This window comes from Neovison vison, chromosome 4, assembly GCF_020171115.1.
Source record: "Neovison vison isolate M4711 chromosome 4, ASM_NN_V1, whole genome shotgun sequence".
Lineage (NCBI taxonomy): Eukaryota > Metazoa > Chordata > Mammalia > Carnivora > Mustelidae > Neogale > Neogale vison.
In genome coordinates, this window is record NC_058094.1 from 158401581 (window position 1) to 158422297 (window position 20717).

Below are 20717 nucleotides of genomic sequence, written 5' to 3' on the forward strand. Positions count from 1 at the left end.
AATGATTTCTATGCTCAAGGTGTTTCCAGTTTGGTAATAGAAATGCAACGAACACATGAGAAACAGCAAAACAATGACCTCCTCCCATCCCAGCAAAATAAACTAAACATAAGACAACAAATTCCACTGTGGCTTATGTGAAAGCGTACAAGACAGCATTCATTTAAGTGACAGATGATGAAGTACAATGTAAAAATGACCTAGTTGTTTTGTGAGGGCATTTGTAGTTGTGACAGTGGCAGTGTCCTAAGGACACGACTGGCGTTTAGTGGACAGAACCAGGGTTGCCAAACATGGTGCAGTGTGACTGCTACATCGTGCCACTCACTAATAATCTGGCAGCCAGGTGGCCCAGGATCGTCCCGGAGCAGCCGTGAGAGTGGCAGTGCCGGGATTTGGGAGTTGAGGCAGGCCCACAGAGCCTGGGGAGACCGGGAGGTGTTCGTGGCATGAACCTGTCCTCCTCCTTTCTAAACCTAAAATCCTAAGCGAAATGGAAGCACAAGGAAATGAATTTTTGTGTCTGGCCTTATGTAGTTAATCTCTTTAAAACCATTTACCAGTTGTAAACTGCTGCCTAGAGTTTGTAACAGAAGAGTTGTGCTGTAAAAGATCTTAAGAGCTATTTACTTTAGCTGTATCATTTTGCAGATGAGAAGACTGAGATGCAGACAGTTTTAAGTGACTTATTGTCAGTCACCTATGTGACTTACGTGGATGGGAGGCTTGCCTGGATGTTGTTAGCTAATATTCTGGAGGTGATTTTAGGCAGGGTCTTGGTTCTGATAAAACATAGCTGTAAGTAAAAATACACCCATGTGTATATCCCCTTATGTACATATAGATAACACATCCCATATCTTTGCTCTGTGTAACCTTGGCACACACACATGCGTGCACACATAATGCACACGCATGCACACACGTGAGAAAAAGAAGACCACAATCAAAGAGAGGGAAGCATACTTTTAGATCTTGCAAGCTGAGGTTAGAGATGAGGGTAGCTGTCGTGGGTTATGATGCCAGTGGCATTAGAAATTCCTCCTGCTCCGTCCCCCTACCCCCACCAGAATACCTTGCCCACCTACGCACCTGTAGCTGAAATTCTTTTGAAAAGGAATGAAGCTTTTTGTTCTATAATTCTTAAAGTAATTCTGGAGAGGTTATGTTCTGATTTAAGTGTCCAAAAGCTTATAGATGACTGATGATGGGTTTTTTATTGGGAACAGATTTTGAGAGGAGAAACCCATCAGACCTTCACAGGGCAATGGATGAGGAGAAAAACAAACATAACAGTTGTTGCAGTATCAAAACTTTTCCAGCTTTGTATTGGACGGATCATGGATATTTTTTCCATGAACCTCAGAAGACCATGACTTAGCTTCCTGCTTCATGCATCATGCTTATTTGCTGTGCATCAGTGTAAACTCCTTTAAACCCGTTCTTTCCCTGGTGTCTGGCTTCGTGAAGAGTGTGGGGTGAAGAAATGGAGAAGATCACACCATGAACTCAATAAAATGCCAATCACCAGAAAATGGTTGATTCAAAGGGACAATTTTCAGCCTGAATGAATTCACTTGAAATGAATGCCAACCTTAACTGAATTAAGTTGTGCTCTTTCAAATCCACTGCTGTGAGTTTGGTAGACAGTTGTCTGGATTTTACATAGCTCCAAGCTAAAATCGTAGGTCAAACTGTGACTTTTGGAGCCTCCAACACTATTTGAGTTTCTAACAATTTTTACTGAGTTTTGAGTCCTTCAGCTAATGTACAGACCCCTGTTAATGACGAGTGAACCAAAATAATTGATTCACATGAACACCCAATTATATGGGTGCATCTCTAACCTTGTTTGAATTCTAGGTTCTGTTGAATTTACTGGGGAAAACAACAACAACAACAACAACAACCCAGAAGTTTATTTTGGTATTGGTGATGATTTCTTCTTCTTTATCTGCCTTCAAGTACCATGAGACATCTCTGCTTATGTAAATTTTGTCACTTTTGTTTCTACACAACAGGAACAAGGAATAGAAGTGCTAGTCATAGAGAATACAGAGCCTTATTCCCATTAATATTGGAATGTCTGTTATTTTCAGGTATTACTGATAGCCCTCCTATTTCCTGTGATTGGCTTTGGGAAGAGGAACCGAAGGTGTTTTCTTCTGACCCTATATCATTTGAGAAAACCACTCTTAATCAATGTAAAGCCCTTACTTTCCCAAATTAGTCAAAAACCTTTGCTAGACCCTTCAGGTGGAGTTTTGAAGGAGAAAGTGCTCTTGGTGGGGGTTGGGGGGGATGAGGTGGGGGCTATAACATAGAAAACTGGAGACAGTCACATTGTTGAGGTTAAAGTATCACAAGAAGAATAATTATAGTCCAGGGTATGCGAAATATTGGAGCAAAACTAAGTGCTGAGTGGGATTTAATCAACAAAGGCTTCTGAGCAAAGGTAATTTTTGAGAAGAGTCTTTTAGTAAAATTGAAGAATAATTGATATATAATATTGTATTAGTTTCAGGTATATAAATATAGTGCTTTGATATTTATATATACTACAGAATGGTCACTCTATTAGTCTAGCTACTGTCTGTCACTGTACAAAGTTGCTATGATATTATTGACTGTATTTCCTATGCTGTACATCTACATGTCTTATTTATTTTATAGCTGAAAGACTGTACCTCCTAGTTCCCTTTACCTATTTCATCCATTCCCCCCAACCCCTTCCCTTTGGCAACCATCAGTTTGTTTTTGTATCTACGAATCTGTTTCATTTGTTTTGTTTTTCTTAGATTCCACATATAGATTTTTTAGATTTCACATTTAAGTGAAAGCATATGGTGTTTGTCTTTCTCTGTCTGAATTTCACTTAGGATAATATCCCCTGGGTCCACTCATATTGTTGAAAAATGGCAAGATTTCATTCTTTTATATGGCTGAGTAATAGTCCACGATATTTATTGTATATGGTATATATTAAATACCCTTTTTATTCACTCATCTGTTGATGAACATTTAGGTGGCTTCCCTCTCTTGGTTAAATAATGTTTTGACGTACATGGTGTGCTGATGTCTTTTTGGATTAGTGTTTTTGTTTTCTTTGGATTAATACTCAGAAGTGGAATTGCTGGATTATATAATATTTCTATTTTTAATTTTTTGAGGCACCTCCAAACCATTTTCCATAGTGACTTCATAAATTTACATTCTCACCAACAGTGCATGAGAATTACTTTTTTTACACATTCTCACCATCACTTGTTATTTCTTGTCTTTTTAATACTAGCCCTTCTGATGCTGGGAGGTAATCTCTCATTGTGATTTTGATTTGCATTTTCACATACCAGTGGACCATTTCTGTGTCTTCTTAAGAAAAGTGTTTATTTGGGTCTTCTACCATTTTTTTAATTCAGATTTTTAAAAAATATTGTGTTGTATGAGTTCTATAAAGATATATTTTAGATTGAACCCCATATTGGATATCACTTTCAAATATCTTCTCCCATTTAGTAGGTTGCCTTTTTGTTTGTTGATGGTTTCCTTCATTGTGCAGTAGCTTTTAGTTTTATATAGTCCCATTTGTTTCCACTTTTGTTCTTGCCTGTTGAAACAGATCTGGTGTATTAACAAAACAAAGGATAAAATGTAGGATCATCTCAGCAGCTGCAGGAAAAGCATTTGGCAAAATTCCACACCCACTTAAGATTAAAAACTCTCAACAAAGTAGGCATAGAGGGAATGTACCTCAACAGAATAAAAGACATACGTGACAGACCCAAGCTAACATCATACTCAATGGTGAAAAGCTGAAAGCTTTTCCTTTAAGATCAGAAGCAAGACAAGGGTGCCCACTCTTGCCACTTTTATTTAACATAGTATTGGTAGTCCTGGCTATAGCAGTTAGGCAAGAAAAAGAAATAAAATGCCTTTAAATTGGAAAGGAAGAAGAATAACTGCCACTATTTGCAGATGACATGATACTACTCAGAGAAAATCTTAACCCTCCCCCCAAAATCTATTAGAACTAATAAATAAATTTATTAAATTTGCAGGATACAAAATCAATATACAGAAATGTGTTGTGTTTCTATACACTAGTAACTATTAGAGAATTTAAGAAAACAGTTCCATTTATATTTGCATTAAAAAGGAATAAAATAGCTAGGAATAAATTTAACCAAGGAGGTGTGAAAGACCTAAAAACAAGACATTAATGAAAGAAATTGAAGATGACACAAATAAGGAAAACAAGCACAGATATGATTATTGCAAATTATATTACTGTACTTACATTCATCCTATTTAAAAAACCAACATTGTGGGTTTAATGAAGTTTATTATTATTTCTATGTGTCTTTTTATACCTTCCTAAGGTTATAGAGCTACTTATTTAAATTATTTGCAGGGGTTTCAGTGATACTTTTTCAATCTTCTTGGCATAGTGTAATCTTTACAGATCTGCAGACAAACCAGTGCCTTTCAGAACAGCTGGGTTTATAGGACCCGAGTTGTTGACTGTTGGGGTCTTGGTTGCTTTTTCCACAGTGATTCAGATCTGTTACTGGTTAGCAGTGATTTGGGTTCTTTTTTTTTTTTTAAGGGTTAAATTTCACTTAGTTATTAAAATTTAACTCATTTCCGAAAAATGCCTCCTGCCTTGGTTTCACAGATGTTTCCTTTGTAATCTGGTTTCTCTCTACCAGGTATGTTCTTTGTAAATATTGCTTAGGCAACATCACATGCTCTTCTGTCTGTTACTGTGTTATATTGACCTGCCCTGGTATTAGAGTGTACCCTGCCCTTCCTACGCTAGTGCTCCTTAGGCTCTCTTCAGGCCCTGACCAGTCATTCCTGCTTTGGTTACTGTTATGCCCCAATAATGGGTCCGTGATTAAAGGAGCGAGACTGATACAAAGCGAAGGTCAAGCAATAAAGCAAAGCTTTATTTCGCACTAAGCATCAAGAATCTAACCGAACGTTCTGGGCCGCACCTCTTACAAGAGAGGGCGACCCTTTTCTACTTCACAGTCTAGCTTTTAAGGGCAAAGGCCATGCGGTTGGGCCTGGCCACGCACAGATAGCCAATGAGATTGTAACACACACAGAAAACTCCACAGTGGTGCTAGGTGACCAATTGAGTTACAGTTTCCCCATTAGACATTTGAACCAGCCTATTACACCTTGATTAAGATTGGTGCCCAAAAGGCTCCCAAAGGGCGGGGCCCATACTCCCTGGTAACCAAGGAGACAGTATGCACCTCCCCACTGATCGGATGTCTCCCCCGGCCTGACCAACCCTTGTATCTGGCCTTTATTACCTGAAGCTAGTTTCCAGGACTTGTCTCCAAGTAAATCCTCTGGGGGAAGGGGAACAGGGACAGTTTCTAAATAGGTCCTTACAGGTACGGTTCCTCCTTTCTCTAGCAGTAGTTGCCTGTCTTCCTTCTTATTCTCTGCAGTTAGTTCCATGGATTAAAACCAACCATATCCTATTATGTTCAAGCCTCTTTTATTTCGTAACTGCCTTTTGCCCTTTATAAAAACTTTTCTCTTTTGAAATCATAATGGTCTTTCTCTAACTCAGCTTGTTCCATTTAACCATGATTTTATTTTCCTTGTGATGCCCAAATACATAATCACTGTTTGGCTATTAGGAATCCCTATAGGCAGACTCCTTTGTCCAATCTAGCATTGTCCCCTGACATTTTTGAAAGGGTCTTAGTTTTCCGGTAACAGCTGGATATTTCACAACTGTTTTGTGTTTCCTGCCCTGTGAACTGGAATTGGATTACCTTTCAAGGATTCCTCTATTTTTCATAGTGGAGAATTGGAACATAGACCAAAATCTGGGCGCTAGAGGTACACATGAAAGTTAGTAATGCATCAAAGAGCTACTGTTTGGTGGTTGGAAAAATCTGCCTTTTGAGGTTATGGGTTCCCATTGATTTTTTTTCCCAGTTTGATATACCATGCTTTGGTCCTTTAGTTTTGTTAAAGTATTAGATTTTATGTGTCTTTAAGACTTTTATGTGTCTTCAAGCATTTTGTTGTGGGAAGAAAGAGATTTCTCTTTGGGTAGGGGGAATGTTTATTGAGGTTGCTGACAGACTGGTAGAAGGAGTCAGATGACGACTTAGGCACCAGGGAGTGGCACCAGTGGATAACCTGACTTCTAGAACCCTCTTTCCCGGCTAGGACTCCAGTGTGCTCACTCTTCTCTTTGTGTACCCTGGTTTCTTCAATAATTTTATTCTTCAAGCTGCCAGAAATTGTGTCTTTCTCGGGGGAAGGAGTGCTGTTCTTCCTTCATCTGGCCTGCATCTCTGTGGACCCAACCCCTCTGACTTATCTTTGGAGTCTGCAAGATGAGTTGCTTGACAAGCTCGTGAGATTGTCTCTATATCTTTATGAAGGGCCTGGATGCTTCCTTCTGTTCTGCTTGTGGTTAACACAACTGGATAGATCACGTTTAAGATGTTTGTCCCAAATATCGGAAACTTGAAACTTTTCCAGAACAATCATTCTGTCCTATGCGGAAAATTCAAGGATCGATTACTTTCCTGGATGAAGATACATGTACAAAGCAGGTGCTGATAATGGTGTTATTCACATAAGCCCAGGCAACGTGAAGACCAGCGTTAATTGTGTATAACCTGAATTATGTAGAGAACTTGTTTGTGAGCTTAAAATGCTAATGGAGAAAACTCTCAATATGTGGTCATTTATTGATAATGGCCATAAGAATCATCACTGACTTTTGCCTGGATCTGATACAGTCTATCAGACTCAGAAAATGGTATCTGCAACACATTCCTAAGATTAGACATTCTGCTCAGATGTCAAAGCACTGCAAGCAATTTCAGTTAAGCAAGTGTATTAGTTTTCTATTGCTGTGTAACTTACCACCACAAACGTACTAGCTTCTTAGCTCTGTTTCTGTAGACATTCAGGCGCAGCAGGGCTGGTTTCTCTGCCCTCAGGCTCTCTCAAAATCAAGATTTTGGGCATGGTTGTGGTTCGTACCTGGGGCTCAGGATCCTCTTAAGCAGCTCGCTGGTTACTGGCAGAAATAATTTGCTTGTGGTTGCAACAGGACCATTGTCCCCATTTGCCTGCTAGCTGTCAGCCAGTGAGCCCTCTCAGCTCACCCCGTGCTGTGCCATGTGGCCTCCATTTCAGTTCAAAGTGTAACGTGTTTGTTTTCTTCCAGGCTACCCAGATCACATCGCTCCTTTTTTCCTACAACTAGCTGAAGGAAGCTCTCTGCTTTTCAGGAGCTTGCCTTGATGAGGTCAGGCCCGCTCAGGATAATCTCCATCTTTGCCACATCACAGAATATAATCATAGCTATGATAGCTTGTGGTATTCACTCTCAAAGGGGAGGGGATTATTGAAAGGTGAGAGCCATAGTCGTGAGCTCTCTGCCTTCCAAAGGTGAGGGACATGAGGTGTCATTTTAGAATTCTGCCTATCACAAGGAGATTGTCCTTAAAAAAATTGTTGATAGCATTTTTTGCATAAATTTGTATATTTATTATTTTTGTGTCAAGACTGCTGTCTTTTTGACAATAGCTTTCGGATGAGAATTGTTTCATAGTGTCAGTCCTATTAGCAACAGCAAGAATACTACCTATTTGAATGAACTTTCTCACATGTGATCTTTTAATTTGACAGAACCTTACTGAGCTTTCTGGTGGGCCAGGCACTGAGTAAGGCACTGTGTGAGGCACTGTGGGGAAGAGGGCAGTAATGCAGACAACCTTCTTGCCTGTATGGAACTGGATAAGAAGAATTCTCAGTCTCAGATGTGCTCTGTTTCTGGGGTACCTGGAAAGAATGGGACTCTGCAAACCATTGTGGGATACGGATACATTGTAAAAGTATCATAGGAAGTAGGAACTAACTAGCAAGAAATATGTGGTGAACGTAACAAAGAAAATCACAACCATTGGCATGTTTCCATACAAGTATACTATTTTAAGGAAGTTTACTTTATGTTAATGATAATTTTCTGCTTGTATTTTGTTGTTTGTTGGTAGAAGGCAAAAACGATAGATTTTTGAAGTGCTTAAGAATGTTTATGGGAAATATTTAAAGTTTAGTAAATTTTGTTGAAATACTCTTCCCCATCAAAATTAGGAAAAGGCTGCCACTCTTCTGCCTCCATGTTAGAACACTTTAGAGAAGCTGGTTTTCCACAGTGCATAGTTTACACTGATTTTTGTAATTATCCAGTGTGCCATAGACAGGTCTGTGAAATGAGAGGCCACCTGACTGGACATAAAAATGTAGGTCCCTTAATATAAAGCTTGAGGAAATACATAAGGCCTTACTTGGCAGTACATTCCATAATAATATCTCTTGTTTATATATATCAGAGAATTTATCCAAATTTCCAGTTAGTGTACATCTTTCTCCTCAACTTAACAGAAAACCTTGTGAGTCTTATTTTTGTCAGAACTGTTAGCACAAAGAACGGCAAATGAAAGGTTTATATGAGTTTATGTGATTCCTGGAACTCACTAAGTATTAAGTTCATTCTTTCAGCTTTGATGGTGTCCTTACAGCTAGCTCTTCTTTCCTCTGCTGACATGTTGAAGTGACATTTGTCATTTAGTCCTTGCTAATACATTTTGCTGTAGCTGTGTTGGTGTATATGTGTTACAAGTTTATACTGCATAGTTAAACTTCCCTCATAGAAGATTTTCACATAATAGAAGAAAACCCAATGTTCTTTTTATTTTATTTTATTTTATTAACATGTAGTGTATTATCTGCTTCAGGGGTACTGGTCTGTGAATCATCAGTCTTAGACAATTCATAGCATTCACCATAACACATACCCTCCCCAATGTCCATAACCCAACCACCCTATCCCTCCCCCACAACCCCCCAACTAACTAACCCTCAGTTAGTTTCATGAGATTAAAAGTCTCATATGGTTCTTCTCCCTCCCTGGTCCCATCTTGTTTCATTTTTTCTCTCCCTACCCCCACGACGCCCTACCCTGCCTCTCAAATTCCTCATATCAGAGAGATTATATGATTATTCATTGACTTAGTTTGCTTAGCTTAATACCCTCTAGTGTCCTCCATGTCATTGCAAATGGCAAGATTTTGGGGGGTTTTTGATGGCTGCATAGTATTCCATTGTATATATATACACCACATCTTCTTTATCTATTACTCTGTTGATGAACATCTAGGTTCTTTCCATCATTTGGCTATTGTGGACATTGCTGCTATAAACATTTGGGAAATCCAGTATTCTATCTGATAAAATATATTTTACTAAGAATGTTCAAAGACCTTGAATAAAAAATAGAATATAGGGTTTAATAGAATGTAGGGTTAGCTCCATCTTCTCCTTTGCAGAAAGAGACGTTTCTATGGCTCTGTGCTTCCTGGTGCTATTTTCAAGGATAGAGTTGCAGTCCAAATATGGTCACCATTTTCCCATTATCTATGTATCAATTCAGTCCACGTTTGCATCTTTTTATATTATCATTTTATATACATTTATGGCCTCACTTGATTTATATATGCATATGTAAATCTCCTTTTAAATTAAGAAACTAGAGATAATCTCTGAAACACAGAGATTAGCTTCTTCCCGAAAGTGTCACAGTAAATTGAAAGACCTGTGGATTTTTTTCTTTTCTTTTTTTCTTTCTTTAGGTTTTATTTTTCTCAGCCACGTTTTATAGTTCCTGTATATAGATCTTGCACACATTTGGTCAGAATTATCACTAAATATTTTATATTGTTCAAAGCTCTTACAAATCGTTTTTTATTGTCTTTATTTTTTATAATTTTTTTTAAATTTTAGAATTCTATTTTTTGTTGCTAATATCTAGAAATACAAATGTTTTTGTATATTGATCTTTATCTTGCACCCTTGAGAACTTATTTATCAATTCTTTTTTTTTTAAAGATTTTATTTATTTATTTGACAGACAGAGATCACAAGTAGGCAGAGAGGCAGGCAGAGAGGAGGTGATCATATGATTGAAAATATCTATGTATTATTTATTGCTGCATAACAGATTATCCCAAATCTTAACTTCTTAAAATGTTAAGATGTGGTGCTCGATCCCAGGACCCTGAGATCATGACCTGAGCTGAAGGCAGAGGCTTTTAACCCACTGAGCCACCCAGGTGCCCCGCATTTTCTAGAATTTATAATACAGTGTTAAATCAGTGATTAGAGTGGACGTCCTTGATTTGTTCCTGTTCTTAGGAGGAAGGTATTCAGTTTCTCACCACTGACTTTTATGTCACACTGCCCCTTTTTTTTTTCAGCTTGAAGAAGTTTTCTTCTCTTTTTTTCAAGTTTGTATTTTAATTTCAGTTAGTTAATATATAGTATTATATTAGTTTCAGGTGTACAATACAGCACTTCCATACAATACAATACAATACATACAATACAATTCAGCACTTCCATACATCACCCTGAGCTCATCACAAGTGCACTCCTTAATCCCTATCACCTATTTCACCCACCTACCCCCCGCCCACCTCCCCTTTGGTAAGCATCAGTTTGTTCTTGAGAGTTAAGAGTCTCTTTCTTGATTTGTCTCTCTCTCATTTTTTTCATTGCTTGTTTATTCCGTTTCTTAAATTCCACATATGAGTGAAATCATACAGTATTTCTCTTTCTCTGACTGACTTACTTCACTCAGTATTATACTCTCGAGTTCTGTCCATGGTGTTGCAAATGACAAGATTTCATTTTTTATGGCTGAATAATATTTCACTGTATGTATATAGCACATCTTTTTTACCCATTTATCTATCAGTGGACATTCGGAGGGCTTCCATTTCCATGGCTATTGTAAAGCTGCTATAAACACAGGGATCCATGTATTCCTTTGAGTTAGTGTTTTCATATTCTTTGGGTAAATACCCTGTAGTGAGATTGCTGTATCATAAGATATTTCTATTTTTAACTTTTTGAGGAACCTCCGTACTGTTTTCCACAGTGGCTTCTCCAGTTTACATTCTCACCAACAGTGCACAACTGTTCCTTTTTCTCCACATCCTGGCCAACACCTCTTGTTTCCTATGTTGTTAATTTTAGCCATTCTGTGTTTCTGTTTTTAATTGGTAATGTTTTTATCATAAATGGGTACTGGATTTTGTCAGATGCTTTTTCTGAGACTGTTGAGGTGATCATATGATTGAAAATATCTATGTATTATTTATTGCTGCATAACAGATTATCCCAAATCTTAACTTCTTAAAATAGCAAACATGGTTTATCTAATATTTTCTGTCATAGATACTCCTTAGCTGGGTACCTCTGGCTCAGGGTCTCTCTGAAGTTCTGATCAAGCAATAGACCAGAGCTGTAGTTGTACTTGAAAGCACAGATCGTGTTGGTGTTTTCAGGCCCCAGTCTTTCTGCACATGTGCCTCTTGACAGGGCTGCCTTATGGCATAGCAGCTGGCCTTCCTTAGGACTACGTGATCTAAGAGAGAGGGGAAGAGTATCAATACAGAAGCTATAGTCTTTTTATAATTATTTCTCTGAAGTGGTATTCCATGATTTCTGCCATTCTGTTTATTGGATACAAGTTAAAAAGTACAGCCCACATTCAAGGTCTGGGGGCTAAGTAAGAGTGTGAATATCTAGAACTGGCCATTGCTGGGAACTGTTTTAGAAACAACGTTCTACCATTATTTATTAAAATAGTAAACTGAGCATTTTGTGTGTGTTAGAGCAAGAGTGCTTGTGAATGGGAGTGGAGGGAGCGGGAGAGAGAGAATCTCAAGCAGGTTCCATCCCCAGCACAGAGCCCAAGGTGGGGCTTGATCTCACAACCCTGAGATATGACCTGAGCCGAAATGAATAATGAGACGCTTAACCAGCTGAGCCACCCAGGCACCCCTAAAATGGTAACCTACACATTTTTGAATGTTAAGCCTTACTCTCCTTCCTGGGGTTAATTCTACTTTTTCATGATTTATTATCCTTTTTACATACTATTGGATTAAGTTTATTAGATGTGTGCTAAAGATTTCTACATTTATATTCATGAGAACAATCAGTCTATAGTTTTCTTATAATATTTTTGTTTGGTTGTAGGTTTGGGGTGATGTTGGTTTCATATAATAAGTTGGGAAGTATTCTTGCCTCATTAATTTTTTTTTTTTTGAAGAATTTCTCTAGAATTTCCTTCCATAAATGTATGGTTTACTTTGCCAGTAGTGTTGCCTAACTCTTGCTTTTTCTTTGTTGAAAGGTTTTTGGCTACAAATTTAATTTCTTTAATAGATGTAGATTTGTTTAGTTTATCTGTTTCTTCTGGAGTGAGCTTTGGTAGTTTTTGTCCTTTAAGGAATTTGTTTCATCTAAGTTGCTGAATTGATTGGCATAAGGTTGTTCATAATTATATTTAGGTCTGTAGGATATCAAGCCTCTCCAATTTTTGATATTGGCAGTATGTGTTTTTTTACATTTTGTCCTTATCACTCTGGCTAGAGGTTTATTTATTTTTTTAAAAATCTTCTCTGAAAACAAACCAACCAGCTTTTGGTTTCATTGATTTTCTTTATTGCTTTCTGTTTTCTATTTTGTGTACTTACATCCTGGTATTTATTCATTATTTTCATTCTTCTAGTTATTTTGAGTTTTACTTGCTCTTCTTTTTCTGGTATTTTAAGGTGTAGTCACATTACTTGGAGACCTTTCTTGTTTCCTACTGTATGCATTTAGTATTCTCCAGTTGAAGTACTCCTTTAGCTACATTCTACCATTTTGATATTTTGTGTTATTTTCATTTAGTTCAAGATACTTTCCAATTCTCCTATTGTATTATTTAGTTTCTAGATACTTACTGTCATACTTAAATCTTTTAAATCCTTTCTGACTCCTTTTTAACGTATTAATGGTTTAAAGCAATTTGATTTTGATGTACCTTCATGTTTTTCTTATACTTGGGGTTTGTTGACTTCTCAGGCCCATGTGTTTATACATTATTGTAATCGACTTGCCTCAGTGATGTGGGTGGTTTCATATCCACATCACATCTATTGCCTCTTACTATCATATCCTTAAGAAGAAAACATAAATCCTTAAAAATATTTAGTGCATCTCATCTACTTGTGATAAATTGTTAGTTTTTGATCATGGATAGAGAAATGTGCCTTAAATCTTACCAAGACTCCTTTAATAGTATTATGCTTTGCTAAAAAGTGTGATGATATCCTTCTCATTTGACTTAATTAAAATTCAACCTGTGCTTTGCAGTTGAGTCATACTTAGGACAGAACTGATGCTTAAGTTTTTTTTTTTTTTTTAAGATTTTATTTATTTATTTCAGAGAGAGAGAGATTGAGAGAGGAGGAGCAGGTGGGGCAGAGGGAGTGGGAGAAGCAGACTTCCTGCTGAGCAGGAAGCTGATGCAGGACCCTGGGATCATCACCTGAGCCAAAGGTAGATGTTTAACTGACTGAGAACCCAAGTGCCCCACGATTTAATTAAACCTTTTTTTGGTTTGTTTAAAAATTTTTAAGGAAGGGCATAATTTAATTATATCTACTTTCCTACTTCAGCAGTTTAAAACAATTTCATTGTCAGACATGTTTATTATACAATTCAAACAATGGGAGGCATATAAAAAATTAGTAATCTTACCCTTTACCAGTTCAATTCCACATGTCTGGAGGTATCTTATGTTAACAGTTTGGTGTGTTTTCTTCTATTCCTTTCACTGTGCTCACACATACACATACAGATATTTAGGTCTGTGTCTGTCTCTGAGTCTGCATGTATATCTGTATCTGTATGCGTTCATACACATACATACATGTATTCCTCATGTGGAATCATCCTGTACGTAACACTCAGTTACTTTATATTTTTTATTTTAGCAGTATGGGATTTTCTTCTGTTTTCCTGCTTTAAAAAAATAAAGATAGGGAAACTTCACAGCAAGAAAAAGAAAACTTTAAAAGCAATTTCAGAATTACCTTTCCTCTAAAGAGAATAGTAAAGTTTACCTAGCTTCACAGACAAGCTAGATGCCATAAAATTATTTAATAAGAACAACAAAGTCTCCAGAGTATAAGAAGAATGAAAGGCTTAGAACATAGTCTAGGAAACAATGGGGGCAAAAGTCAGAGACTAAAATAAAATGAGAGACTGCAGCAGGCAGGCAAGAGAATGAGGGAAGTTGGAAAGCAAATAGGGGTCTTGTGGATTTTGAAATGAGTGCTACTCAGTGTTTCTCTTTTTACAGCATTATTTCTATGCATCCATTAGTTTTGGCATTAGAAAACATACTGTTTTCAATCTCTAACCATTACCTCTTTTATATGCTCAAGTTTTATATTCCAGTTTGGAGATGAACTTAGGATAGGATGGATTTACTTTTGAAATACATGGTGATCTTTTCCTCTAGCTGTGTTCGCTACATCCATGATAGCCTGTTAGTTAAAATGCCCATCTGATTTAGCTCAACTGATTAAAAAAAATTACTATTATTAAGGCAAGTTGTCCAACTTCCTAATGATTCAGAATCATTGCACTTGCAGGCAGGTGGTAAAAATGGGGACAGGGGTCAAGAACCACATTAGGGGACTAGTAGTCTGAACCTTAAGCTTCCCATTTTATGGACAGCATTTTTAGTGTCTGCCCTAAAAGCAGAATAATTATGAGGAGTTTTTCATACTGGGATTTAAGCTGGTATTGTTTTTAGAGTGTGGACTTTCTGGATATTTCCTGAAATGGAAATCAGCATGCTTTCTAGAATAATAAATTGAGTGTTTCATGATACTAAAGTTTCAGTGGGGAGTTTTGAATTTCTTTCTTTCTTTTTTCCTAGATATGTGTCACAAAGATGTCTACACGGAACTGCCCGGGAATGGACTCAGTGATCAAACCCTTGGACACAATTCCTGAGGATAAAAAAGTCAGGGTTCAGAGGACACAGAGCACTTTTGACCCATTTGAGAAACCAGCTAGTCAAGTGAAGAGGGTGCATTCGGAGAACAATGCTTGCATCAACTTTAAGTCTTCCTCCACTGGCAAAGAGTCTCCCAAAGTTAGGCGGCACTCCAGCCCCAGCTCGGTGAGTGCGGTCCTCTTTGCCAGCCGGGAAGCTGAAGGAGTGTCCCCCTAACAGTCGTGGTGCTGTGCTGGAAGAGGACAAGGGGCTTTCTCGGTGCCTTATTATGTGCGCTCTCTCAGGGTGGTTCAGTGTTTTGGGGGGAAGAGAGAGCACAAATCTATATACAGGCTCTTTATTCATAAGGACCCAGCAAGCAGATGAGAAATGATTCAACTAATTTTTGGAAAAATCATTTTTTTCCCTAGTTGTTTCCAGTTAGAGGATTTATAATGAAAGATCCTTTGGTATTTCAAACCCTTGGAAGAGGATATTGAACTTTACTGTTTTTGTGGGCAATATAGTTGTGGGTTTGGCAAATTCACGAAGAATGTCATTTCAGAGTAAATGTTCAAGTGTATTCACTTGTCTTGTTCCAGTTTTTTTTTTTTTTTTTTTTTAAGATCACAAGTAGGCAGAGAGGCAGGCAGAGAGCTCAATATGGGGCTCGATCCCAGAACCCTGAGATCATGACCTGAGCTGAAGGCAGAGGCTTTAACCCCATTAAAATTTTAATTTTAAATTTTTTAAATTTAAAATTTAAGAGCTAGATGTTGAAATTGGTCTCCTTAAGGAGAAATCCTGTTCATTGTAATGAAATTTTCTTACTCATGCTAAATTAAGGCCAGGCATGCCTTTTGACCTAAGAAGGTATAAAGTTCTGAGGTGAATTTTTTACCGTAAATTTTTGCTGAAACTTATATTTCTAAAACTGGCTTGCATTTAGCCTTGTAAAAACCCTTATGATCTTTTACAATTAAGTAATTTTCAGATTTAGCTTACACTTAAGAACCTTCTGAGTAGATGTTCTAAGAGTAGTTGTTCTAAGATGGTAAGAGGAGGATGCTAAGAGAATTTTGATTCTATCATCCTGCTAAGAAACATGCCATTCTATAGATATTAAATATTAAATTTGTTGAGGGCAAACAGAGCCAGAAATGTCAACTGCTAGAAGAGTATTGACACTTCAATTCAATTAAACTGTATGACACTGCACAAATCTGGTCACATTTTGTGTTAATGAAACCAAAATAAATATTATCAATGCAGCATTTGTGAGGAGCATTGATTATCTGCTTTTTTCCCAAACTGACCCCATAGTCTTGTCTGTGAGTGCGAGGTAGCATCTGTCTAGGTCACAGATACATCACTAACTCCTGGGAAACTTTTAGATTTAGTAGCATTTTAGGAGAAAGAAGTTGTTGGGAATGATTAAGCCTATGTTATGGAAAGAGAATTGTATATATTTTACTACATAGTTATCATAATATTATATATCAACCTAAAATGATATATAGAAATTGGCATTTTCAGATATTGCAGTGAGGCATACTCGTACTAAAGAATTATTTACCTTTTATCTGAAATGTAAATGTAACTAGCTGTCCTGTGTTGTATCTCAATACTAGTTATGATCTGCTGGTGCGTTTCTTCTTTTGTTGCTCAGATTCTTTCTACTTTAGCCATTGGGAGCTCTTTTAGGTTGGCTTTTATGCCTTTTTGAGATGTCTTTGTCCCTTTGTTTTTTTGAACACGTCCTTACCTTCTGGTCCTAGACAAGACACTTTTGGCTTATATTGTGTTTTTCTCAACCCCAGATTCTAAAACCAGCCATTTCTGCAAAGAATCTCAGTTCCTTTTATTGGAAAGTGGTAGTTAGAAACAAGGATGTGGGTGCTGGCTGTGCTTGTTGCTACTGGGGGTAATGTAGTTGTAAATGTCAGTGTGTGCATCATAATATAAATGATGACCATGGAGTTTCGTATTTTTAATATTTAATAAGGAATTAGTTTTGGTTCTTATCAAGGAAAGTTGAATCTTGCCTGATGCTTTTTGTAGTTCCTCTAAAGTTCCATGTTATCTTTACTAAAGTAATGCTGAAACATAACTTAAAAGATGAAATAGACAAGTCTGGGAGGATGGCAGTGGCATAGGTTTTGAAACCCCTCTCGTGGCTAGAACAACTAGGATAGTAAAAACAAAACCAGTAGGTAATAGTGACAACAGCTACCATTGGCAAGAATCTCCATGCACCTCAGAATAAAAGTGAGGGAGACCAGACCGTGTATAGTTTTCAGAACTGCATGGTATTAGGAAGTGTGAGGATGGAAATCAGGGAAGGGGAAAGGACTACTCCTCTTTGAGACTATTCTCAGAAATATTACCCCCCACCGTTGCCATCAGGTACATACTGGCAACTTGTTGGGACATTCTTAGGACAGTGACAGCAACTGGGAGGGACTTTGATGGCTTCTGTGAGTAGGTGAGTGCAAGGAGACCAGGGTGGTTTACTAATATTGGAGTAGTCTGCTGGCCTTCCTGTGGCTTCTCTAGAATGTCAAATTGAAGCACTGTTCCAGGACAAAGCCCGGCCCTGAATAGAAAGTGCTCAAGCAGACTTCTGTGTAGGTCCCATTCAGTGGGGGTGCAAAGGAAAGGCACGGTTCAGAAAGAAATGTTGGAGCAAAACAGATGAGGGAGGATCTCAGTGTGTGCTAGATTGTCTTTATTTTTTAACTTCATGAAACAGATGAAAGTACTTCCAGGAAGCTAGAAAAGCTATCTTGGCCACACCCCTCTCTTAAACTACTCAGTAATTAATTTTACTTAAAATAACCAATAGAAAAATTATTGGTTGGATCCTGTACGAAACCATGAGAAAAAAAAAGAGACGAAAGAGCAGAATAACATTATTCTGATGTTATGAATAACATCATTATTCATAAATAATGAAAGCAAGTTAGAAGGAGGTGAAATTATCTTTACTTGCAGATTTTTGATGATGTATCTGGAAAATCCAAAAGAATCAATGAAAATACTCTAAACAGAGAGAAGTTAGTGAAAGGGCAGGTTATAAATTAGCATACAAAAACCAAGGGAAACCTTTATAAAAGCAAGAATCACTATTGAAAACTGATAAGTAAAGCAAATGACTAAGCATTTATTTTCTGTGATTCCTATGTGAAATTTACCCTGTGATAACCTGATTTTGATGGGGGGAGGGGACTGTGAATTAATCTTTTAAAAATAATCCCAGTACCACATCAAGAAAGAATAATATATTTAGGAATCACAATTTGGTAATCCCTGGTGAAGTAATACATGTAGGTAATGATTGTCAGTATTTGTGGACATCACCAAGAGCAATAGCCAGGCATTATGATGTTCTGACAGAAGTTTACACAGAGCACCAACAAAATTAAACCTGAATCTGAGCAGGCATCGAGATCTAACCACCGATTTACAGAGTACAGAGGAACACATCAAGAGAGGATTTTCTCTGTTGTGTTCCTATCCCCAAATGTATTTATTTCCCCTGCTTTTTGACTTTTAATACATGGTGTTTGTAATCTTGTGATGCTGTAAATGCTGTTCTTAGCAAAGCCACATGACATACTATGATTGAATTTCTTTCCTTGAGGAACTTAAAGAAATTTTTTTTCTTGAAGTATAGTAGACACACAGTGTTTCATTAGTTTTAGATGTACAATGTCTTTAGATTTAGCAACTTTATCCTTCTTTGCATAACTTTTAGATTTTCTTAGTTGAAATTGTTTTCTCTTCATTTATTCCTAATTGATAATATGAATTATTATAATTTCAGTTACAAATTGAGGTCCCAGATTATTTAGTAAAACTATGAAACTTCTGAAACAAATCAAAATAGGGTAACCTATCAGTTTTTCCTCCCCTTGAGATTGTCCTTGAAGTTGTCAGTCCTTCTAATCCAGTCTGGACTACTTGATCGCCAAGCCTGCTATCCTGAGGCTTCCCTTCACCATCTTCCTGAAAAGCTTCTTTTCTATCATTTGTATGTTAAATACCTAAGCTTTGGGTCATGTGTCTTTCTTGTTCTTGGTTTATGTCACTGAACATATGACCATGCCATTTTTCATACTTGGTAACTTGATTAATTATCTGGGTTTAGGATTCTAGTTTAGAAAATAATTTTTTTTCATAGCCTTTTGAAGACATTGCTTTGTTCTTTTCTAGTCCCTGTATTGTTATTTTAAGCCCTAGACTATTCTGATTCCTAACTCATTCTTTGTGGAAACTTCTAGAACTTTGTTTTCATCCCTGATGTAGATCTTTTTCTTGGTACTCAGGGAATCTTTTTAATTTTGGAATTAATTTCTTTCAGTTTCAGAAAATGTTCTTTATTATTTATTTGTTAATTTTCTTTCTGGTTTTCTCTGCTTTCTAGACATTTAAAAAGTTTTTAATGCTTCAATTTAATTTTTAATTAAATTAAAAGCACTTTTCTTCAAATGTTCTTTTGAAAATCAACCTGTTCTTTTTCAGTGAATAATATATTGTCTCCTATCTTAAACTTGAATATACTAAATATAGCTTGGGGGAATTTTGAAGAGCTGTTTTTGTTTGTTTGTTTGTTTATTCATTTTTTACTATATTCCCTAAATGATCTCGAGTTTCCATTGAGTTCTTTATTTCTGTTTATTTTTTTGGTCTCTGCATTGTCTGATGAGATTTTTAATTTTGGTGAGTCTAGATCATGCCTTTGGAAAGAACTCTTGACTGAGTTCCTATTATGAATAATGTGCAAAATAGTTGATAGGAAGTTCTTTGTGCCACTGGTGCTTGTCAAGTGGAGGCCTTAGCGTAGGGAATGTTGGAGAAGACCTAGTCATTTCATAGGAGGACTATCAGATTGTCAGTATAAATCCATCTTTTTCCTTGGCTGAGTTGATCCCCAGAGCAAACTTACTAGTCGATTTTTTAGGATATGAAAGCCTAACTGCTGTTTTTCTGAGATGATCAAGAAGAGGCGCAGGGTCTCCCAGTCCTACACGAACTTTCTTGTGCTTTGTTTCCATTCAGTATGACTCTTTGTTGTGATTTCCACTGTACTTGGTGTCCCAGTTCTGACTTGTGTGGTTCATCCTCTTCAGAGAATAGCCTCTGCCAGGGTTCAGTGTAGGGCAGACACCTGACTGAGAAAGGCAAGTTCCCAGGGGAATGACCTGTTCTTTAAACCCACTCCAACTAAGCACTTCGCTTTTGGACCCTTGTTGAAGTTCAGTTTCCAGTTCTTGAGTGTTTCTGGGATTCTGATTTCTTGATTTATGCCTTTGGTCATTGTCCTTGCCAGCAGCCTCCCATCCATCTGTCTCCCATCTCCAATTTTTTTTTTTTTTTTTTTGTATCTTGTCTGCATTCTTCTTACTTGTTCTATTTGCTCTTGTGAGTTATGACTTTACTGTCAGTTTAGTACAGATTGGTGAGGGGGAGAGATAAATACATGTGTTAAAACCACCATGTTTAATTAGAAATTTCCACTGTTTCTTACTGTTAATTTCCTTTAGATTCTCTTTCCTGAGTTTCTTACTGGACTTACCCTTTCCTGTTCTACCCCAGGAAGTCTTTCTTATATATCAGACCACTTATATTACTTTGTGTGGAAGCTGCTTTGCTTTCTTTTCTTTGTAGGAGTTTTTGCCTCCATCCAATATGCCTTAGAAAAAAATGTCTTTGCTCTTTTCTCCTCAAGTTGGAAATGGTTTCTTTTCTCTTTTAGCATGGTGCTATAATACTGTTTTATTTTGAGTTCTTTTTACCTACTGCCTTTCTGCTCTCTCCC

At 37.2% G+C, this 20717-nt stretch overlaps 1 protein-coding gene across 4 annotated transcripts in view; it reads left to right on the plus strand.

Moving 5' to 3' along the window:
• The window catches only part of CDK14 (cyclin dependent kinase 14), a 570565-nt gene that overhangs the window by 120273 nt on the left and 429575 nt on the right, over positions 1 to 20717 (plus strand). For all 4 annotated transcript variants that reach the window (XM_044245987.1, XM_044245990.1, XM_044245988.1 and 1 more), the window contains one exon: positions 14837 to 15082. In XM_044245987.1, coding sequence (XP_044101922.1) covers positions 14837 to 15082 — 246 coding nt within the window. The remainder of the gene's footprint in view (positions 1 to 14836; positions 15083 to 20717) is intronic.